Source organism: Cyprinodon tularosa, unplaced genomic scaffold (assembly GCF_016077235.1).
Source record: "Cyprinodon tularosa strain WSP-4 unplaced genomic scaffold, ASM1607723v1 ctg210, whole genome shotgun sequence".
NCBI classification, from domain to species: domain Eukaryota; kingdom Metazoa; phylum Chordata; class Actinopteri; order Cyprinodontiformes; family Cyprinodontidae; genus Cyprinodon; species Cyprinodon tularosa.
In genome coordinates, this window is record NW_024038779.1 from 1,408,395 (window position 1) to 1,431,092 (window position 22,698).

The following is a 22,698-nucleotide window of genomic DNA, read 5'->3' on the forward strand; positions in this document are numbered from 1 at the left end:
GGAAGCAAATCGTTACCATATTTCAAATGAAAAAGCATTTTCAGAAATGCTTTTTCATTTTAAGAATGTGGCTGCATTGTTTGACTCATAAATGAAATTAGTAATCAATAATCCTGTTTGCATTTTCATTTTCTTCTTTAACACTGCTCATCCTTTTACTTAATTAAAATGAAAAAGAAAAAGACATTTGAGATTTATTTTCAAAATGTACCCCAGCAAATACATACCAAAATTCAATTTGAAATGTTAAATTTGAAAATGAAAAAGCCTTTCTGGAAATGCTTTTTCATTTGAAATATGGTAATAATTTGCTTTCATACTAAATAACAATATAGTATATACTGAGGCAGTGCGACCTCTAGCGGCTGATATTGGAATCTAGTGTTAAATGGCTTCTCTGTTGCCAGTGACAACAGACTGTAAACAAACAGAAATAAAACAAAAGAGAGGAAGAACTGACAAAGTGTTTCTTTTAAAATGAGCTCTCCCTCATCAATGGAAAGGAAAACGAGGCGCTCTCCTCTGCAGGGCCCTCTGATGAATGAACAGGGGTAAGATTTTTATCAGAACCGCAGCTCCTGGGTGCAAATTTCTTAAAATATTCAAATAGAGCATTTAGATATACTGTGTCCTTTTTGGCCTGCAGGGAAGATAGGAGTGTGCTGTTCAAGAGGAACCAGCTGCAAGGTATGACACCAGCAGAGCAGATGAATCAAGTGGTGGAAGAAGCCCTGAAGAGAAATATAATTATTCGTCTATTTCTAGAGTTTCACACATCAGCATGTTAAAATAGATCTGCAGTTTATTATAGTTACAATGAGAGAATCAGGCTATTCATTTTACACTATGTAGGCCTACTTTAAATACAATTCATTACCTTTTTCTGAGGTAACATCAGCGTCTAGTAATAGAGATGTAGTTACTGCTATTTGGCATTCTGGGTTTCCCTGCAGTTCTTGAGCTTTTGAGATTTTCTAACCTCCTGTCCACTCTGCACAGAAAACAATTAATATCATTTAATGCCAAAAGTATAATACTTTTTAACACCTATATAGACCACATATTTTGATGAGTGATTGCATTATTGTCTAATAATTAGGGTAATGGCTCAGTGGGTAGCACTGCTTCCTTGATGCAAGAAGGTTCCAGGTTCCTGAGCATGCGTGGGTTCTCTCCGGGTACTCCGGCTTCCTCCCACAGTCCCAAAAACATCACTGTTAGATTAATTGGCTCCTCTAAATTCTCATTAGGTGTGAGTGAATAGTTGTTTGTCCTGTGTGTCTCTGTGGTGCCCTGCGATGGACTGGTGACCTGTCCAGGGTGTACCCTGCCTCTCGCCCATAGGCAGCTGGAGATAGGCACCAGCACTCCTCGCAACCCCGGAATGGATCAAGCGTGACAGAAATAGATGGATTAGGCTAACGGCATAGCAATAAATATCCTTTAATATATCTATTGCACTGCATTTTTAAATATATCAGCATTTTTTCCTACATTTTACTCATGTTACAATAATAATAAACCATCTATCGATCTTAGAATGCATACATCTTTCAACCTTGTTAAAATTGAAAAGTAATTTTCCTTATATTTTCTCTTCCAGAGATCCAGCCTGTTCCTGAATTTAAAATCAAATAAATATATTACTCCATACATAACATATTAATTTGCATATATGGTAAGCTTTTTTGAAAGGAGTCAGCTGCGGTGGTTTAAGCATGTGGCTGCCTCCCTTCTGAAGTTTACCTGGCACCTCCCTGTGGGGAGATACACTGAGGAAAACCAAGGACTATGTCCCCTGTGTATCCCATCTTGCCTGGGAATCCTTTGGATCCACCAAAATAAGCTGGCTTTTTGTTTTGTTTTGTTTTTGTGTTTTTTTTGCAGGGAATGTGTGGGTCTTCCTACAGGTACAGGTGTCATTAGATGTATAGATGGACATCTATGCAAATAAGCAATATTTTTAACTCAATCCTTAATTAAAGAGATAAATGGTCAAATTATGCAATCCGCTAAACCTGATTCTAGTAAGAAAATATGCATAAGACTCCTTATGATATTTCCAAAGGTGTTTTAGTACAAGGGATATGATAATTTTTTACATTAACATCCATCATATTATGGGGTTCATTAAACAATTATCTTCCTACCTATATAAAAATGATCAGTGTGAAAATAGCTAACACTTATACAAGATTTATCTTGTCAAAGGCTTTTTACATAAACTCTTACCATTTATGTTTTTAATACATATTCAACATTTTAATAATATTATTCTCCACCACTGGTGGGTGGTAACTCTTAAAATCTTTCTTCCTCTCCTCCACCTCACACTCCTTCCAACATAACCTCCTCCTCAAAGCCCAGAGCAACCCTAAAACAAGGCATCATTTTTGAAAGTAGTTTAAAATACATCTGCTTCTGCCTTGTTCAACAAAGCACAAATAATAATTAAACTGATTTTTTTTGCATCTTTTGACCTCAGATTCTCCCCCGAGTGACTTTGAGCTCATGGCTGACATGATGCAGCGCATTACTACACTGGAGAACAGAGTGAGGAGTCAAGCCCAAGAACTAGAACAGCAGGTGGAAAAACACACAGACTTCTTCTAAATCAGCAGAACATCCACCATACAGGCTGAAATCTAATGTTTTCTCTGCATCCATCTGAAGGATGAAATCATTTCAGTTTTGGAGGAGCAGCTGAGATCTAGGGAAGAGTCAGGTATCTGTGCATAACAAGCTCCGACCTGTCTAGGTTTGGGTTGTTTTTCTGGATAAAAGATATTCTCTGACTGCCATCTGTCTTCAAATAGATTTAGAGAGTCCGTCATGTAGCAGAGAAGATCTTGAAAAAAAGTGCCAACTGCTGCAAAATAAACTGCAGGAAATGGAGGTAAAATTATTGAATTGTTGTACAGAATCATTCACATCCTTAACACTTTTTTTAAACAAAAGTTTATGTATTCTATCAAGGGTTTCAGTGAAAGACCAATAAAGATAGATGAGAAAAACAATAGGAAAGAGGAAGAATGTTTATTAATAATATTTTTTACAGATATAAATCTTAAAAGTATGGCATGCTTTTATATTCATTTTAATTGTCCTAATTAAAACTCTCAGAAATTCAACTCTGGAGGAGCTTCAGAAACCAGGAACATTTTTTGTTTTTTTTTGTACTTTACAGATCTTCGATTTAAAATAGATTGGGAAGAAGAGAGGCGTTGCTAAAAAAAAAAAAAATCGATTCCCACAATGAAACATAGCGGTGGCAGCATCATGCTGTGGGAGAGCCAGAGTAATTAGGAAGATAAATAAAGCTAAATATGTGGCAGTCCTTCAAATGACCCGAGACTGGGGTGAAGGTTTACCTTCCACTCAAATTCCAAGTCTAAATAGCCTAGTTAAGGATTGGCCGCAAACTCAGTCCTTTTAGATATGTAAAACTGGTAGACACACATTAAACGCTGAAGCTGTAACTGCAGCAAAATGTGACGTAAAATGTGCAGTTTTTAGATTCTGGTTAACTGTTGAAAGGCGTGAATCTTAATTTCTGTTGCATTTCAGCACAGCAGAGTAAATTGAAATGACTGGTTCTTGCAGAACTTCCTGAGTGACTATGGTCTGATCTGGGTGGGAGACAGAGACTCCAATGACTCCGAAGAGAGCCAGTGTGCTACAAGCTCACATGGTTTGATTTTGTTTAGTAAACTCTCAGCTTTCAACCAGTGCAAATGATTTTTGTCACCCTTATATATGTTTTGTTTTTCCTGCGCAGGGTTACCTACTGAAAAGGGCTTCCAAGTGAACTTTGACCTTGTTCTGCAGAGGATCAGAGAGCTGAATGCTCTTGCAGGCGAAGAGACTTTCGTGCAAGTAACGGGAAACAGAGCCAAGCTGGTGAAGAAAGATCCTATTCAGCTGAAGCTCTACAAAAACGGCATCGTCATGTTTGATGGTCCTTTCCGCTCCTATCAGGATCACAGCACCCAGGTTAGCCTTCTGGACCTTTGATTAAAACACCATTGAACTTCCCCTAAGGTTTACACCTAAAATCTTGTTTTTTATTATATTTACAGCGGTGCATGGAAGACCTGATGGATGGCTACTTTCCATCTGAGCTTCAGCAGAGATTTCCAGATGGGGTACCTTTGGAGGTTTGTCTCAAAAGGCTTTTTCTCTTCGGGCAAATGTGAAGGTTTCTCACCAGAAGTTCATTGTTCAGGTTCATGACCGTCGAGACGAGGAATTTATGTTTAGAGAGCCATGGGACACAATTCCTGGAGAGAGACAAGCGGTTTATAGGGATGAATCAATTAATTAATTTGGTTTTTTGCCAGGTTAGTTCAGAGTCTGTCACTGTTTGGATCTACAGCAGAGGATTGTTCATTTTTAAGGTTTTGGTTCTGATTCTCAGGTGGGAGGCTGACCACAGATCAGTTCCTCAGCAAGCTGCCAAAGGTAGTAGTGAAGGCTGGCAATGTGATCCACATCAGGAGCTCCATGAGAACTCTGCAGGTGAGCCTCAGACCCAAATATTGTTCTTCAGCTTTACACCAAAATCACCCCGGTTCTTTCACCAGGGTGCTTCTGAGGCTCAGTGCAGCAGCTCAGAGACGCTCATCAACACACCAGCGCTCCACTCAGTGAAGGGCAGGTATGCAAAAAAACACTCCGTCAGAAACCATGAAATGAGGTCAGCTCCCGCAGGATGATGTTTCATTCAGAAATCCTCCAGAGCCCGATTTTATGAAGGAAATCTGTGTTTAAGAGGCTAAAGGGATCACTGGGTTTTGCCTTTTAAGAGCCTGATTAAATTCTGGGTTTACCCATGTTGCATGATGACGCCCATTCTGGAGATTACTGCTGTGCTGTGATTTTTTAAAATGGGGCAGGCTCATCTGGAACAGCCCAGGATTATATTTGATGACATCAGCAGCAAAATGTTGCTGTTGGTCACTTTTCCTCTGTCTTTTCCACAGAACACAGATGAAAAACTGTGAAAAAACTGTCCAAGATCTCATCACCCTAAAGTTGAAATCAGAGGATGGGAATCACATCTATGTCATGAAAATGAGCCCCTCAGAAACAGTAAGCCAGCTGCGAGCCTATCTGGACATTCACAGGTACAAAAAGCCTCCTTGTATGCCGACACCTGACGTTTGTAAGGGCTTTAACTCTCCTTACCATGTGGCTTTTTGGGTTTTCTCTGCACTACAGGGGAGCAGGTCAGCCTGATTATGACATCATCAGTACATATCCACCCTGCAGCTTCAGCGATGATGGCTGCACACTACAGTCATGTGGACTTTCATCAAATGCGACTCTGCTGCTGCGTCGCAGGGAACAAAGCAAGCAGTAAACACTAAAGAGTTTGAGCTTCTCTTTGATTTTCTGGATCCTAAAAACATTTGAAACAATAAATGTTATATTAGACAATGTTTTAATATAAATGCTGATGATGGGTAAGAATATATGAAAAAGTGCCATGAACTCTTGTGGTAACAGCCTAAAGTATTATCAACCCAAAGTCATAGATGTGATATATTTGTGTTGGCCTTGTGAACCTTCTTGGAACCTTTCATTAATAATTCCTGATTTTCTGTTTCCTTGGGCTATACTTCCATTATCTGCTGGTCAATCAGCTGAATGAGTACCTGGATTCATCTTACCATAACACACAGCTAGAATACAGGCAATAGTGGTAATAAAATGATCTTCAGCGCCTTGTGCCAGAGAACTGGACCATCAAGTCTCACAGACGATCATTAAAATACATATACGGTACATACAAAGATGTTTTTTTTTTATGTTAAAAACTTTACTGTCCTACAATAACATGTGTCTACAGGGGCCAAGCTTTTGCATCTTAGAAGCACCTGATGCCCTGTTCTAAATATGGAGGATCTGTGATGCTGTGGGGCTGGTTTCTTTCCAAAGGTTTGGAGCCTAGTTACAATTCATCACAGCACTGAGACATTTTCTAATATGGGATTTGAAATAAAAATCTCAAGGCCTTGCCATTCAAATTGAAAAATGTTATCACTTGGTCTTTCCATAGGATTAACATCTGATGAAATCTACATTAGAACATCTCATAAGATCCCAAAGTAATATGTCAGTCTTAAATGTAAATCCTACAGAAAAACTGTTGTGAGCTGAGAAGACAGCAGAGGATCCAAGATCCAAGGCTCTAGATAATCTAAAGAGGCTGTGCAATGAGGAATGATCAGATTCACATGGTACGAAGTGATTACAGCACAGTTATCAGTGACAGTTAACACTGCTTGCTTAAAAAAAACATAATTTACCCCATGCTAAATAAACCCATCAATTCAAGATTGGATTTTCTACATTTTACAGCTCAGAAATGTTCCTGCATTATAAAGATCTGACAGGGTAGCTGGTAAACATAGGTGTTTATTTTTAGACTAGTCTCCTCCGCTCAACACTCAAAGCAGATTAAGTGTTCAGTTATATAATACGACTGCTTAAACCCTTGAACCAAGCTGTCTCAAGTAAACTGATGGAAGGTATAATTTCAAACTTTAATTGAAGCACTATGGGCAACATCAATGTTCGGTTAGGTCACTACGAGGGCACACTGAGCTGAGGAGCATCCGCTACTCAGGACCTTCTGAAGAAAGTCAGTGGGTGAGCTACCTGTACAAGAAAACAAAACACACTCTACAACAAATTCACTGAAAAACAATGTCAAAAAAAATCTTTATTTCTACAATTTCCAATTACAAACATCAACGGTATGAAAATAGACATCTTTTTCCCTTTTGCAAAAAAATTGAGATGTTAAGGCATGCAGAGCCTGATGTTTCAAAGTGAAACCATGTGCTAGTGAAGTTTTAAGGTCCCGTTAAAAATGAAGTATGGCTTCAGTGTCCCTGGTTGAAATCTTTTTTTTTTGTTGCATATTTGTATTTCTAAAAATCCCTTTCACCTCCTGTAAAGTGTCGAGTTATTCCTAAATGGCTTACCGGTTACGTAACGTGATTTGGGGGTTGATCCGGTCATCCCTTCTAACGATTACAAAGAACTGGTAGGAGAACCTGCTCCCATGTCTACATCCTATTACAAGTGACCAGAACACCGACACTCCATGGGACCTTTACAAGTTCTTTCAAACATGAACATATTACATGAACAGATTAGGCAGACCCAAACATCATTCACACAGTTATCAAAAGCAAAAATAATAAATAATACAGAGGATTAATACTGTTCCTTAGTCATTTATCAGTCAACTATTCTGTAAAAATGCAAGTCAGTCATAAACAGAGCAAATCCTACAAGCTTGTCCAAACTAACAGCTTTTATGTCATATAGTAATAATGAAGAAAGAGTCAGAGTGTCCCACTGTTTTCTACATTCAGAGTCAGGGAATGTATCAGTTATCCTACTGGTTGGTACTCTGAGAAGAAGGTCCAACTGGAAGACCTCAGCTGCAAACAACCCTTGCATTGTAGTCACAAACAGGACAAAGGCACACACTGGTGTACATCAGAAGGAGCGCAGACAGGTGAGTTCACCGACATGGGAGTCTCTTTGGTTAGAAAACTGCTGTAGGCCTGTTGGTGTGAGAAGCTGATTTGGTTTGAAACCCTTGAAGTTGTTTCATCGTATACATCACAGCACAATCCATCATTACAGTGTTCACCGTTAGAAAAAAATGATGAGTTGGTAACAATTCTTTGTTAATTCAGTTAAAAACACAAGTTAAAAATATGTCCAGTTGATTGTCAACCACTAAAAACAAAAAGTAGTAATTCCCCCAAAACAGGGAAATGAAGATTGAAATAAATTAGACTTGTGGGACTTCTAAAAGCGCTATATACTCGAGTAGAACAAAGAATAAGACTATTTGGTAACCGATAATACAATGTCAAACTCAAACACACGCAGACACAATGTTTACAGGATCAAGTAGTAGAGGTAAGTTATTCCCCATTAGCCCTTGGACTGAAATGAACAAACTGTGGAGAGGGGATGGATCAGAGCTACAGAGTCTTGGGGCTCCATGTTCAGTCGGGTGAGAGAAACTTAAACCGTTTTGGTTTGTCCTTAGAGAAAGGAAAACACAAGCTTTATTCAAACATTCAGTAACCAGGCAACAAGCCTTTGAGATGCCAGAGATGAAACAAAATGACTTCCCTCCATTAGGGAGAAGTCACTGTTATTGTGTTATGCAGTTTTCCCCCATGTCCTGCGCGTAACGATCCAGAATCACATTACGCAGTTCCTCAACATCCCGGCGGAGCTGTTGGGCTTCCACCAGCTTCTTCTGTAACACGTCTGGTTCCATCCAGTCCTCGTCCTGCTCTGAAACTGTTGGTGGAGCTGGGAAAAAAAAACAAAAAAAAAACATCAATCACTCACCTTAAAACACTTCCACACTGAAAGTTCTAAAGGAATGACAGAATTGTGGTGTAAAAAGCTTACAAGTGAGACCAAGCAGCAGAGAGAGGTTGGGGTCTTGTCCCCGGGCCCGCTGGGTCAGAATGCTGCAAAGGGAGCGCAGGTCGCTGAGACATGAGGCGATCTCCACATGCAACCGTTGTGTGAGATGGGCCCCTGCTGGCTGGAGGCCGGAGGAGGCCTGGTTAGAGTTCCTCTGTTCTGGGTCACTCATCTGCTCCTGCAGCGTCAGATTCTGCTCCAGCAGTTCCTGGTTTTGGGCTGACAGCTACAGAAATAAAGAGACGGGGATAGAGAGGTCAGCATCTATCAAGAGATACAAAGAATTTAGAAATTAGCTGATCTTTAGTCTGACCGGAAGACAACTGGAAATAAAAAGTTGTACGCAGCCATTAATCACAAAACCTAAAAACTACAAGGCCACAGTAACACTCTTCAGTGTTAACAACACAACAACTGACAGAAGAGGACTGGAATAACTCAAATCAAAATGCAATTTAAAAAGAAACATTTTTTTCTACATGCTGTGGCGTTCATGTGGTTCATACATTGTTCCCACACAACGAGACTAACTGGTAACATAAAAAAAAACCTGAACGTTTTACAGCAAAGTGCTTCAAATAAGCTTTAAACAATTATCACAGCATACAATGGATTTGGAAATATCAGCATCTCAAGTTAGAATCTACATTTTCTACAAAACAGACTTAAGACGGATACTAACATACTTCCACACACACACACACACACACACACACACTGTAGGGTTACCTCCATATAGAAGGAAATTAAATTTTTTTTAAATATTTTTCATAGATCCTATAGGTCATGGTAACACTGTTTCTGCACAGCCACAGCAAAATAAAAGCTGCCCCTCCTACACAATGAATAAAAATATATTTTCACACACAGTAAAGCATGAGGCAGAGCATACCGCGTATTTGTGCACTTATTCTAATCGGATTTTAAATTCAAAATGTACAATATACTGTAAAAACTAATGTTTCTAACTACTTGAAGTCTTGTTGTAAAGCTGGCTGATGCATGAAACTTACTGGTGGCTACAATGAGCTGCACTGCTTTCAATAGGAGGAAAACTGGAGACAACTGTCCAGTTTTGCCAACTTAGTCACTGTTGCTATTTCTGGGGACTTTTCAGACATCTCCACCAACTTTTTCTTTCTTCACAAAAGTGTTCATAGAGAAATCTAATGATTTTCCTCTGAGTTGTTGGCGAGTTTAGTGACTTCATGTGAAAGCAGCAATCGTTCTACCATTACCGTCTCACTGCAACTGCTCCCCAAGTGCTGTCTCACAGGTATCCTGATAGCCTTGCATTCAGGCAGATGAGACCTGCTCCGTTTTCATACAGCTAATGGATAACACATACTTAAAGCTGAAAGATATACATTATTACAGCTTTAAACTATATCATTTTTTTTGTTTTATCTAGACAAAGTGATGCTCTGATAATCAACTGATTATCACACAGCTTGAATCAGCCTTGTAATGCATGTGCTTTATAATACTGTATTTGACCAAATTAGCTGCATGCAGAGTAGATTGAGGCAATAAAATATAGAGGGGAAATCCTGAATCATTCTCTCTCTCTCATATCTATCTCTCTCTCTCTCTCATATCTCTCTCTCTCTCTCTCTCTCTCTCTCTCTCTCATATTATATATAATATATATATATATATATATATATATATATGAATAAAAATTAGATCCTTCCCCTGCCCCCATTCGCCTGGCACCATGGTTTGAGAGGCATTTAAAAAATTTAATATGTTTAAAATATTTGAATATTTTCTCTGAGAGAGGGCTTTTATTATCGAGCTATGGATCAGTTCTGTTTCTCCTAATATTCCCGCACTCCTTGAGAAGCTCCCTAAATGCTTAAAAATATTTTAATTCACAGCGATCTAAAGACTGGGGTTATCCCTCTTGCTAGTGTACCTTTTTAACCGCACTATATACTGTCCAATTAGGTTATTCTCAATGATACTCCTCTGGATGATATGATTCTATCTCAGACTGACCCAGATAAACATCTCTAGGTGTTTCAAGTTAATTAGAAGATTAGGACGGGACAGCATGATTTTTTAATACTGAACAATTTTTTTCATATAATAATTTTCTAAATGTTGAAATAGAATTTTTTACGAACTGGAAGCTAGCTATAGCTGAATGAGTTTCCCCATTTTAGAAATGCGAGAAAAAAAAATTAAAACCTTTTAATGTTATTCTGGTTTTCAGAGTTACCTAAAGGTGCATATATAAATGGTTTTCTCTATTTTCTATCAGTTTCTCACCTCCTTCATGGCTGTGTGGAGCTCTAAGACGTTCTGATCTTTGGCAAGCACCTCCTCTCTTAGGGCCTGAGAGCTGCTTTCCTCTTGAGAGATCTGCTCCTCTAAAGCCTAGACAGGCAGCCCCAAGAAAGGTTAATATAATATTCAAACTACTACAATCTGTAATATTTTGTGTCATTTTACAAGAGAAACACCTGAATTTGAGATCCAAGCTGTTCCATCATTCGGTGTTGCTTCTCAATAACCTGCAGGGAGAAAGATGCAACATTACACATTCATCCTTACTAACAGCCTCAACTTCAAATCTTTGCAACCATTTTTTTTTTAAACAATCTGAAACTAAATACAATATTTTGGAGGATTTTATCTACAGTTTGTTAAATCTCATTAATTGCTCATAACATTCTGAGCTCAAGGGATATTTTCAGGACTATTTCTATGAAACACACAGTAGCTAGCAGCAGTTACAACACAATCTTGACTTTTTAAAATCATGAAGATGAAACAAAACAAACAAAAAAAGTATTACAAAAAAAATTTAATTTGCATTTTAATGTCTTAAGCTTGAACATATTGAAACTTATGCGCTATAGCGATGTGGGGCCTGGTTATAAACGTGATGGAAAGTTGAGTTGAACTTTTGAGCTCCTAGTATTTTTAATAAAGGCTCAAATCTAACCGAGGTTTGTTACTGAAAATTACTGAACAGATTAGGACTGCACTAATGATTAATCCGTTGATCCCAATAATGGATTAATAATCAGATAGCAAAAGAATATTCTTACAAAATTAAACCAGCTGAAACTAAATCTTTTCCACTTGAAGAGTTCTAGATAGAGCATATTGACAGACCAAAAATATTTGTTTCCTTTAATCTTGAATATAACATTTTTTTAGATTACAATTATTTGATTACTAAATTAGATGACAATTATTTCAATAATCGATTAATCATGATTAAATCAATACACTGTTTCAGCTCTAGAACAAATGCCATCCTAAAGATTGATGAACCAAATGACCAAAACTAATATCGTGGTAGATTTTTAAACTTCTGTGGATAAAAGATCAATCGATATTGATCTACACATGAAAGCATCACAATGACCCCTGTGACATCACAATTCCTGTACCAACTTATGAAAATTATTTCGCTGTGATCATCTCTCTCTCCTCATATTTTAGTCCACATGTTCCTGTCACATTCAGTTTCTGTTTTTGTCTCCTTTATTTTTATTACTTTTATAACTTTAAATGACAAACACACCTAAGACTGAAAGTTAATAAATCCATATAATGAATTAGCAAAATAACTAAGTAGCTCTGAAAGGTCCTGTCAATTCTAAAACATCGAAATTTCCACAAACCTTTAATGGCACTGAAGGCAGAGCTTTGCATCTTTAATAAAACAAAATACATTCTAGCCCTTTTTTTTTCTTCCTTTTTTAAACAAAGGCACAGCAAACATTCAATAGGAGTTGTATTTCCTGGTGCAAACCAAACCATTATCATGGCAAAGATCAGCTCAGTTAAAACTAAATGAATCAATTCAGACATCCTATATTATCCCAGGACAGCTCCCTGCCAGGAGGACAAGTTGAGCATCATGATACACAGTTTACACATCATTCATAAGATGCTAAAATCTGAACCATTTTTTTAGGACGTCTTTTATCAGATAAAGGAGAGGTTTGGTAACCTTATCAATGCCAATCATTTTGTTGCTATAACATACCCTGTTGGAGCTGTGCACAGCTTACAGCTAGAGTCACAGGCTCCGTGTCAAAAACATCATTCACATAGAAAAATCATAGACTGACTTATACTGAAAATGTAGTTAAACGTCACATAGAATAAAATTATATTACAATATTGATAAACTATTGTCCAGCTTAGCAGGGCAACTAAGCAGGATTATCATAATAATCACCATTTTGATACAATCAATACTAGATAAAGGAATTATTCAAAGATAATGACCCATTCACCACCAACCACATTTCTGGCACTTCATCCGGCAGCAACCCCCACCCCCACTCCCACTCCCACCCAGCAGCTTCAAAACAATTAGCTTCACTGACACGGAAAGACCAAGGACAGCACTGTCCGTCTGAGCATCCTAATCCAGATGTGCTTCTAAGATAAACAGTTTTTGCATTCTAGTTTCTAGCTTTTGGTATCAGCTATTTGATTATTCAGCTAATGAATAGCAATGCAACAAAAGAAACCGCTTTCATTAGTTCCTTAGTTTAGTTGTAGAGGCATTGGAGGCTAAGGATAACATAGGATACGGTGAAATGGTCGATTAAAAGAAAGGAGAAAAAAAAAGAAAAAGAAAAAACGAGCACAAATTTGATTTCAGCCAGCCAATCATAAATCTGTCTCCAAGCAGTCAAGGAGGGAAAAGATGCAGAAAATGTATTTTAGGGGGTGGAAATAGGATTTTTGTTTCATAAATGTAAACAATTAGCGTATGTCTACAAAGTGAGTGTTGGTAAAATATGCTAAGCTGCATTTCTCCAAAGTCCATGACCACTTCTCTAAGCTTTTTCTAAAGGGCAAGCCTCTTTTATAAGTGAAGGTAAAAGAACGCTACATCTTTGTTTATAAAACCCACAAAAAAGGAGAGCCCAATTACTTCAAAAGTCAAAGTGGAACACACTGAGCACAAAAATCATTCCCAGAATGCCGAACTATTAGAGGTTTTGACCGCTGTGATGGAATCTTCTTCTGGAACCACAGGAGTAAATCAGAGATTCTTTCTGCATTTGCTGGGGGCTGACGCCTCTATGTCAGTGTGTCATTAACATTTCTGAACTTTGCTGTTCCAGCTTTATAAAAGAGTCCTTTAAACATCCACATGACCAATCTGCTGTACACAAATATCTAGCAACATGCAATTTACACACAGACAGATGCCCTCCTTCCAATCTGGCTCAGTTAAAACTATAAAAAAAAAAAAAAACAATAAGAAAAAAAATGAGTTATTCTGACCAGTAGAGACAAGGATGGAAAATTCTTGCAGCTGTGGCTGCAGCAGAAGTTTGTTTCAGACAGAACTGATTCAGGGAGACTAAATGCAAGCACACAAAAACAATAAAACCCATTTTCTCTTGAGACTTTTGTAAGCCTAATACATACATACTAAATGGACAAAAAAAATAAGTGTTTGAATGCTTTTGCAGGACACAGCGACAGCTATCTCTGAAAACCCACTGCTTCAAAAAGTATTTAGAAACTAATTTAATACACTCTCAACCTCCCTACCTCCATATGCACAGCTTTACCATAACATACACACCTTTTTGAGTCTCTGCTGCTCCTCTCTTAAAGCGTTGTTCTCTCCTCTAAGCTTCTCGATATCCAGACATGGGAGTCTGGCTCCGTCCTCAAGGCCCTGCTGCACACGCTGCTGCATACTGATGAAAGAAGGAATTACCTTTTGTCTTTATAAACTCCGTAAACACAGGCCGCAGAGAGAGGATTGCCCATTTCTTACTTACTCCGTAATGGTTGTCAGCAGGTCTCTCTCCCTGCGTTTCTGCTCCTCCAGCAGAGCATCTTTCTCCTGAAGTTGTGAGTGGGTTTTCTCCAAAGTGGCCTCTAGTTCTTTCACTTTTTCTTGTAGCTGAGCCGTCTGCTGCTCTGCTTCAACAAGCTGGTGTCAAAAGCACACAAGTTCTTCAAGTTCAGGTTTTATATTCCACACAGTCAGATTTCTATGCAGCAGAGCCCATCAAAATAGATGGGTTCCGATTAGTGACCCATTCTTACCTGCTTATTCTGAGTCTGGTAATCCTCCAAGGTGGGCAGGTCAGCTAGGTAGCGCTCTAAGGTTTCAATACGCTGCTGGTTCTCCCTCTTTAGTTCTGTCTCCTTTTGACATTTCTTCTTGAGGTTGTTTATGTGTTTGTCTCGACTGCGGATCTACAGAAACAACCGAGAGAGTCACAGAGAATTGTACGATCTGTAATGGTTATTACAGCCATTTGGAAAACACTGAAAGTCAAACACAATAAAAGTTTCAGGGAAGTTCTCTCGCAGATCTTGTACTGTTAAAACTGGGAAGTAAATTGTAGACAGAAAGCTATGATAACCATAATTACATTTCTACTCCTCTGGTAAAGTTCATGTATGGTTCAAACATCTCTAGCTTCTGATAAATCCTTCAGTTTACCAACGGAAGTTAAAGAGGTTAAATGATACTGCTTGATACTAAAGAGGAAGGTGCATTTTGCAGCTGAGTTCAGTTCCCCTGTAATTCTGTGGTTGCCTTGATTGCAACACTAGCATTAGGTAGAGATGTGAAATGCGCACTAACCCTCTCTTCCTGTTTCTTCATTTCCTCTGCATGCCTCTCACAGGCTTCCTTTAAACTCTCCGTCAGTCGGCGTGTCTCTGCTTCGACTGCACCGAGCCTTCGCTCTGCCTCTGCTTTCTCCAGGGCAGCGCAGTCAGTGCGTTCAGCAAACTGAGCTCGGAGGAACGCGTTCTCCCTCTGAGCCTCCTACGTGCCATAAGAGGGAATCAGTGGAGGATTTTTTTATTTATTTATTTTTTATAAAAATGCATAAAGCTTCAAAGCAAAATACATACAACACAATTATGATACAGAGTGTAGTGAAACAGAATGATGTGTACCAACCTGAAGACGCAGAATAAACATATCACTGTAAGAAGCCCTTTGACCCAGCAGGGCTCCGTGAACTTGAAGTTCACTTTCCCTTAGGCGCTGTTCCAGCTGGGCCATTTGTTGCTTTTGTCTGCATCATGGACAGATCCAACCATCAGAAAACCAGTCCACCATTAGGAATAATTGGATAAAGTATTTAAATTAGCTCGGTTTAGATTACTGGACAAGATTCTCTTGAAAAGTATGAATTAATCTGTTAGAAACACTTGCCTCTCAATGATAAGCTCCTTCTCCTTGAGCAGACTCTCGCTGGCTTTAACCAGAGCATCCCACTTGCCTGAGTCTGAGTGCAGCGGCGTGGAATACAGGGACGGGTATTGACTCACTCCAGCATTCATTAACTAAATTTGAAACAAGACAAAAAGTAAACATCTACATTACAGAATTTATGATGGATTATAAATCTGATGTCTCCAATAATCTAAGCCAGATCTGTAAATGAGGATTTTAAATCTCCACTGGTCTTTCCTGGTTAATTAAAGCAATACATAGATTTACAAAGTCACATTTATAATCCTGTAAAAGTTCCACAGCATGCTAGAGCCGCTCTATTTTCCAGGACATCTGTTTCTTCCTTACAGTCAAGATGGGTTTTAAACCTTTGTCCAGAGATGAGCTCTCAGCACCAAGCTGTAACCTAAAATTCAGTTTCTTCTGCCCAAAGGTCAAGGGAATAAGAAACATTTATATGCTATTTAGAAAATATTTATTTGAAACCATATTAACACGAAGAAAGGTTAATTCCTCCTAGATATTCTAAGATGGTGATGTAGAAGTCCACAAATGTAATTCTCTTCTGTCAGAAGGTGTTAAAAACAGATTATTTGGTTTTAAAAGAATCATGTTCGTAAAAGGAATTAGAATTTAACATTGACAATATTTGCCTTTTTAACCAATTTTTACATGAGCATGTTTCAAGAAGCACAGATAACTTGGTCTTTCAAGTTCCTGCCAACATCATGTAATTGTGCTAAGCTAACTGTGTGCTGTTGTTAATTCCCACCTTCTTTAGTGAGACCTTGTTTTCAAATGACTTCAAGCATCTCTATCCAGGTTATCTAATTTATCCAACATTTTTCTGGAAATCAGTATCTAGCCAAATTAGTATGTTCATAAAAGTAAAAAGAAACACCTTTTAACCTTTATAATCGCAGAAATTATTTATTTTTAGCTTGACCTAGCAGCTAAAACCAGCTGGATTTGCCAGTTTCCCATAACCTTAGATTTTAACATTTACACAAGTAGAGTATAGCAAGAACAGCTGAAAAAATTTTTGTAATATGCTTACCTGCATTTGTTCCACTTGTAGGCGTAAAGTCTCCAGCTGCTGTTTTTGCTGCCAGCTAGAAAGTTCACTACATCTGTCCTGCCTCAGTGGATCGTAACTTTTGGGACTAGTATGCTCCCTCAGCAGAGCCTGAGTCTGCAGACTGAGCGGGGTTGAAAAGCTCCCAGCGGATCCAGCAGCACCGGGCTGACTACCCCTCTGACTAGAGCTTTCAGTGATTCCAGAGAGGCCGGGTCTTGCTTCAGGCAGTACCTTGTAGCTCTGATCCATAGCTCCCCTGTAAGCCTCAGATACACAGTCTGGATGGTCTCTAATCCCAGTTGCCTGTAATCGGAGCCTGACATCAGGACATAACCCTCCTAGCAGGGCTGACTGATTCAGAGTAGGCTCCACAGCAGGTGTGTCAAACCTCTGTCCGTCATCAAGCCTTGTGTGATCTGTGGGGAAAAGTGAGTGGTCCAGTCCGTTGACCAGGCTGCGGTAGCGGCTTAGGCAGTCTGGTCTGGGTCCCACATGATCGGCTCCTGAAATGGGCTGAGCATCCAAATTGGGTGAAGAGGCCGATTTGGAGAGTGAGGAAGACTTTGATGTGGAGCCACTCGGGGTTCTTGAACCAGACGATGACCTGTGTCCATCAGTTGAGGACAAAGGGTCCTCCTGGCCAAATGAGCGGGACTTTGAGGCCGAAGCGCCGGCTGTGGATGGCATGACATGTGCAGTGGGGATGGGAATCTGACTGCGGATGGGCTGGAAAGAGGGGCTGCTGCTAACACTGCAGAAATCTAAAAAATAAATAAAAAGAAAAAGAAAATTTTAAGATATATTGTGTAAAAGCTTTTATTCCTATAATTTCATATGCAAACAAACTTTGCTTGATCAGTCCAGAGCAAAGAGAGCTCCAGGTTTCTGCATTTTCAGATTCTGAATAAAACAGATGGAGCAGGGTTTATGGGTGACCTACTTTGATCAGGTGTCACCTCTGAAAGAATTAACAGGCTCTGACTGACTCAACTAAGGGAATAGGCTTAGAATAGACTTAAAGCAATGCTAAGAATGAATGCTCTACTTCCGCCAAAAACAAATATGTCAGGGAGTTGAATTAAGAATCTCCATGTTAAAATAGAGATACATAAACAAACAAACAAACAGTTCTCTGCACCAGCACCCTTAGACTATGCAGAAGTACATGCTAAACCCGTCTGACTAAACATTCAAAATGTTACCTACCTTTATATGAACAACTGAGAGATCATACTAAGCACAACAAAGCACCAGCAAGAAAATTAACCAACCATGAGGTTGGTTAAAACAAAATCTAAAATTAGCCTGTAGCTCAGTAAACAAACCTGAGAGATCTGTTGAAGTCTGAAAGCCGGGGAGACGCTCCAACTCAAACAGCTTGTTGACTGTGACATTTTCTCCTAAAGCTGAACTGGGGTTAGCTTAGCTTTAAAGTGCGCCGAATCAAAACAGGAAACAGTCTTCTGCATATTCAGGCACCACTGAAACTACCTGCTGAGCGTAGACTGATGGCTCTGTGACGAGCAGACCCTTTACTCAAATCTGTATTGTCCTTAAAATAATAATAAGCCAAACCAGCCTCGACTGGGCTTTGAGCATATGCATACAAACAAGCATACACAGGAAAGGTTAGGGGTATTTATAGCCCGCCTCTCCAGTTACAGAGTGATCGTTTGGCGCCGCTTATTTAAGCACCTTGCCTCCTCCCAGTGTTAAACTGGGAGGAGGCAAGGAAATATGAAATATCTTAAACGTCAACACCAGATTAAAACTGCAGTCTATACAGTGGCAAACCAGGGATTAGCAAACTGGTAATACATGAGAGGAAGATCAGAATTTCAAATGAATAAATCATCAAATGTATTAAAAAAAAAAAAAAAAAAAAAAAAAAAAAAGGCCTTCAGGCACTACTGATTCATGAATGGCTACAACAAGTCTAAACCATTCTATGACGAGTCATTTGCTCAGCAGACATTCCTGCCTTTAAAAATCTATACTGGAACCAAAATGTTCTTCACTCCAGTTTCATATCAAAGATTAATCTATGCAATCAAGACAAATAAAGATATAGAAATTAGAACCTTGTCTTTGCTAGAAACAGAAGTGATAGATGCATTTGCTATACTAGGAAGAGGTAAATAATTAAAATGAATGAAGAAAACAGTAAAACTGATGTTAAATTTACCAAAAAAAATATCAGGGCTTCAAATCTACTCATTTAAAGTCATTCTGTGCTCGAAAATGTTCTTCATATTAAAAAACAATATAGTTGTTGAAATCTGGAGCTAAAAGCTAATAACTAATAAACTAGGAACTCCGAGCAGTTTTCATCTAATAACACATTTACCGACAATATATAGAACATGTACTTAAAATTACTTCTTCAGAGTTCGACCTCTGAAAAAAATAAGGGTAAGATTGAGACATATGCAGAAATTAAGATCATTTGGTAATTCCTACAAATTGTGTTGGATTCAGATATCAATTTCTAGGAAATTATTAAAAATTGGTCGCATTATTAACAAAATCAAAGGTAATTTGCACGTAAATTACATCTAAAACACCTACTCCTTACCTGTACTACAAATACTACTGGAGAAAACGTAGTAAACAAAAATGCCTTAATAACTTTACAATTCAAAACATTTTGAGTCGACACATTTGGTTTGTTATTAGGAGACGCAGTACACTGGATAAAGCGGTACACAGACCTTTAGAATCACAAGTTACAGACCACTGATCTAATGTTTATTTCAAGGATAGCCCATTGAGATGCATCATCTCTTTTTCCAGGGGGCGTTCCTTACAGAACAAGGATATAATCAATGCTAAAAATACTGAAAATATGTGAATCCAAAAACACAATTCAAGAAACTTACACACTGTCTCCAAACGCCATTCTCACACAAAGCCCCGACCACTGCTCCGACTGGCCTAGCAAGCTAGTGGAGCAATGTATCTGATAACTTTAGATAAAATACAAGTTCAAAGATAATTCCTTTGATCAATCAGTCATCCTATGAATGATGACGGATGGTTTACAGATGCTGTTAGTATCTCATGGTACAAAAAGTTGCAAGAAATCAACTAATTACATCATAAACATACTATATAGAGTTCAGTTTGTCCAAACTGAACAACTTTGTTAAGCTCTATCCTAACAGCTTCACTTTGCTTCTGATACAGTCAGTTCTTTTACTGCCTTTCCTGTGGAAACTAGAACCACCCATCCCAGGTGGCCATTCATAACAGACCACATATGAGCATCATATTTTTTCATGATGTTCTAACACCGGAACCACCCCAACAAGGATATTTCCATTCAAAAGCATAATATGTGGCAAAACAAAACAATTACGCGTTTCCACACCCAATACAAGGACTACTCCCTGTTCAGCTGGTCAGTGGTGGTGTCCCCACAGCCCATCAGCTCAACACAGCAGTACAGTCCAATCTTGGATCAGTTGTTGATGGAACATTATTTCCATAAACCCCACCAGCATTGATTACAAGTCTCCTCTGTCCTTTATAAATAGCAAAGTAAACAAAAAGCAAATACCATCTTTTGATTTCTGCAAACTAAAAAGGAGGGGATGTATCTAAGCACCCTTCCATCTGCAATAACTGCCAAGAACAAGTGCAAGCTGCGGTCAAATCCAGGCCTTCTTTAGAATAATATTGCACAACACCTGCTACAGGCTAAAGAAGAGCTATCAAAAGTCATCACCTTCCGTGCTGTCAGACGCTGAAGTGCCGATCCCAGTGTCCCCGCTGTCTGATGTTCCAGGTCGGCGGCCAAAACGGCTTTGGAACTTCTCTGAAACAGCTGGCGTCTGCCACTCCATGTCAGCGGGCTGACCTGATGTGTGTTTGCATATGAAAGGAACAATGACGGTGGAGTGTTATATCAACACAGGAGGAAATGATGCCGCATGTCAACGTTTTAACAGCTGAGCAAAGGGTTTGGACTAATATTCACTGTGTCGTTTTCATTTCATTTAAAGAAAATTTCACATGATTGTTTCTTATTTATACATACACACAGACATGTATAAATTATTATTCTTGTGTTCCAAACATTCCCTTTACTGTATATAGTCTGATAGACCTATGAATATGCAGAGATTGTTTTTTTATTTTGTTCTCTCCATACTGTAACATCTAAAACAAGGTGGTGTGTGTTTGAAATCATCCCCATCTACCATAATACCTTTTACTAAAACCAAGTACAACCTAATCAACAATGCATTTTAACCTGATATTAAATACAGCTATTCTGACAGGACTTTAGGTATTTGCTACAAAATACAATTCAATTCAGTTCATTTATATAGTGCCAATTCACAACACATGTCATCTCAAGGCACTTTACAGTTCACTAGATCATACAGTCAAATTGATTCAAAAGTTTTCTATCTGAGGAAAACCAGTTGATTTCATCGAGTCATTGACTAGGATGCAATCCCTCACAATAAGCATGCCTGTAGCGACAGTGGAGAGGAAAAACTCCCTTTTAACAGGAAGAAACCTCCAGCTTCAAGTTATCATGATTAACTCTCAAACATATCTCAGATAGGTCATGAGATAGGGAAGTTTTGATTTAGGACATTTTATTTCGTTATGCTTATAAATGAAAAATTTAGCAAATTTTTTTCCTAAATAACTTCACAGCGTGTGGCTTAGTTCATCCACATAAAACCCATGATGACTTTGGGGGAGCTTAAGGGACTTATCAGCCAGATAAGATGGGACAACTGAATTATGTAATAAAAAAAGCATTGTTTGTGAAAGATCAGCATTAAGCAAACCATTGACAAAAGTCAAAAAGGGTTAAATTTGACTTTTACTACATGGCATGTAAGGGAAGCACAAGAGGCAGGCCGCAGGAGTTCTGATCAGATACAATTCAAACTGACAATCGTAACTTTTATGCAAAATAGTGTGAGTGGTGCAAAACTAATTCTGAACATCCACATTGACACATCCTCTTCACCCCTGGAGAGTAAGCACTACAGGACTGTTACAAGTTTTAAAAGGCAAAGTACTTTAGGGAGGTACTTGATGTGAGGTTCTCCAACACATACTTTGTCTCAATTGAGTTTATAGGTCATATATATTCATCCTAAGTATCCACATCTGAACGCGGTTAACAGATATTATTAAACATTGCATCACATTGAAAATTAATAACAGGGGTTTTGTAACAGGACTCAGCAGCTGCTCACAAACAGGACTTGCTGTTCTAAGTTACTACAAAAATAACAACATGGGCACATGTCTTACATAACCGCTCACAAAAAAAAAAAAAAAATCTGTTTATGTGGCTGCGACCCCGTACGTTGTTTTAGGAAGGCAGATAAAAAGAAATACGGTAGATATAAAGCAAATAATGAGCAGCCAGGAAGTTAGAAGTAACCTTAACGAGTAGCTAATTCAAAAAGGAAATGCCTCTTTAACGAGCCAAAGCCAGAGCAGAGCTAACCACGAGTAACAGTAACTAAAACCGATGCTGTAATTAGCATTTATATAAGCTTTGTTCTACAAATTATTAAATAAGACAATATTTCTTATAATGAAATAAATTGTGCTTTCTGGTTTTGACGTAGAGGGATGTGCGGCACCGATAAGCTTTAAGGCTAATCCGTGACAAATCCGCTTCCGTCGAACAAGCTAACGGCTAACTCCGCGCTGCGATTTACTCAGCGAAAGAAGTTCCTACAGCCTTCCAGACAGACTGTGTGATTAAATTCAAAGATTAATGGTTATCATTAACCAGTGCTTAAAATGGTTTAACCTTACCAAACTCTACGTGATGACAAATTGCATGAGTAAATCTCGGATAAAGGCTCCTAGCTGATGCCGAATCTGGACCATCCACTGCTGCTGCCCGTTGCTCCGCTAGCCAACGGACGGATCCTCACCAAGACAACCCTCAAGACACAAGGTGTGC

At 38.7% G+C, this 22,698-nt stretch overlaps 2 protein-coding genes across 3 annotated transcripts; one reads left to right on the forward strand and one right to left on the reverse strand.

The window, feature by feature from the left end:
• The first annotated feature begins 202 nt into the window (after positions 1-202).
• Positions 203-6,029, forward strand: ubxn11 (UBX domain protein 11). Its single transcript, XM_038285482.1, is given in 13 exon segments — positions 203-551; positions 647-687; positions 2,486-2,586; positions 2,674-2,725; positions 2,817-2,896; positions 3,604-3,691; positions 3,779-3,993; positions 4,080-4,157; positions 4,226-4,340; positions 4,418-4,518; positions 4,584-4,657; positions 4,983-5,126; positions 5,221-6,029. Coding segments are annotated over 13 exon segments (1,305 nt in total). The 5' UTR covers positions 203-477; the 3' UTR covers positions 5,363-6,029.
• Positions 6,030-6,709: 680 nt separating this feature from the next.
• On the reverse strand, positions 6,710-22,698 carry cep85 (centrosomal protein 85). 2 transcript variants are annotated; one of them, XM_038285416.1, is made up of 13 exons: positions 22,548-22,698; positions 20,476-20,607; positions 16,728-17,509; positions 15,650-15,780; positions 15,392-15,509; positions 15,068-15,253; positions 14,521-14,673; positions 14,250-14,404; positions 14,048-14,165; positions 10,941-10,991; positions 10,747-10,854; positions 8,455-8,698; positions 6,710-8,352 (listed from the first exon to the last, which is right to left on the reverse strand). In XM_038285416.1, the coding sequence occupies exons 2-13, from the start codon at positions 20,591-20,593 to the stop codon at positions 8,189-8,191; spliced, it is 2,328 nt and encodes a 775-aa protein (XP_038141344.1). In that variant the 5' UTR covers positions 20,594-20,607; positions 22,548-22,698; the 3' UTR covers positions 6,710-8,188. The 2 variants fall into 2 exon arrangements, with proteins under 2 accessions (XP_038141344.1, XP_038141345.1); XM_038285417.1 differs by lacking the exons at positions 20,476-20,607; positions 22,548-22,698 and adding an exon at positions 18,074-18,342.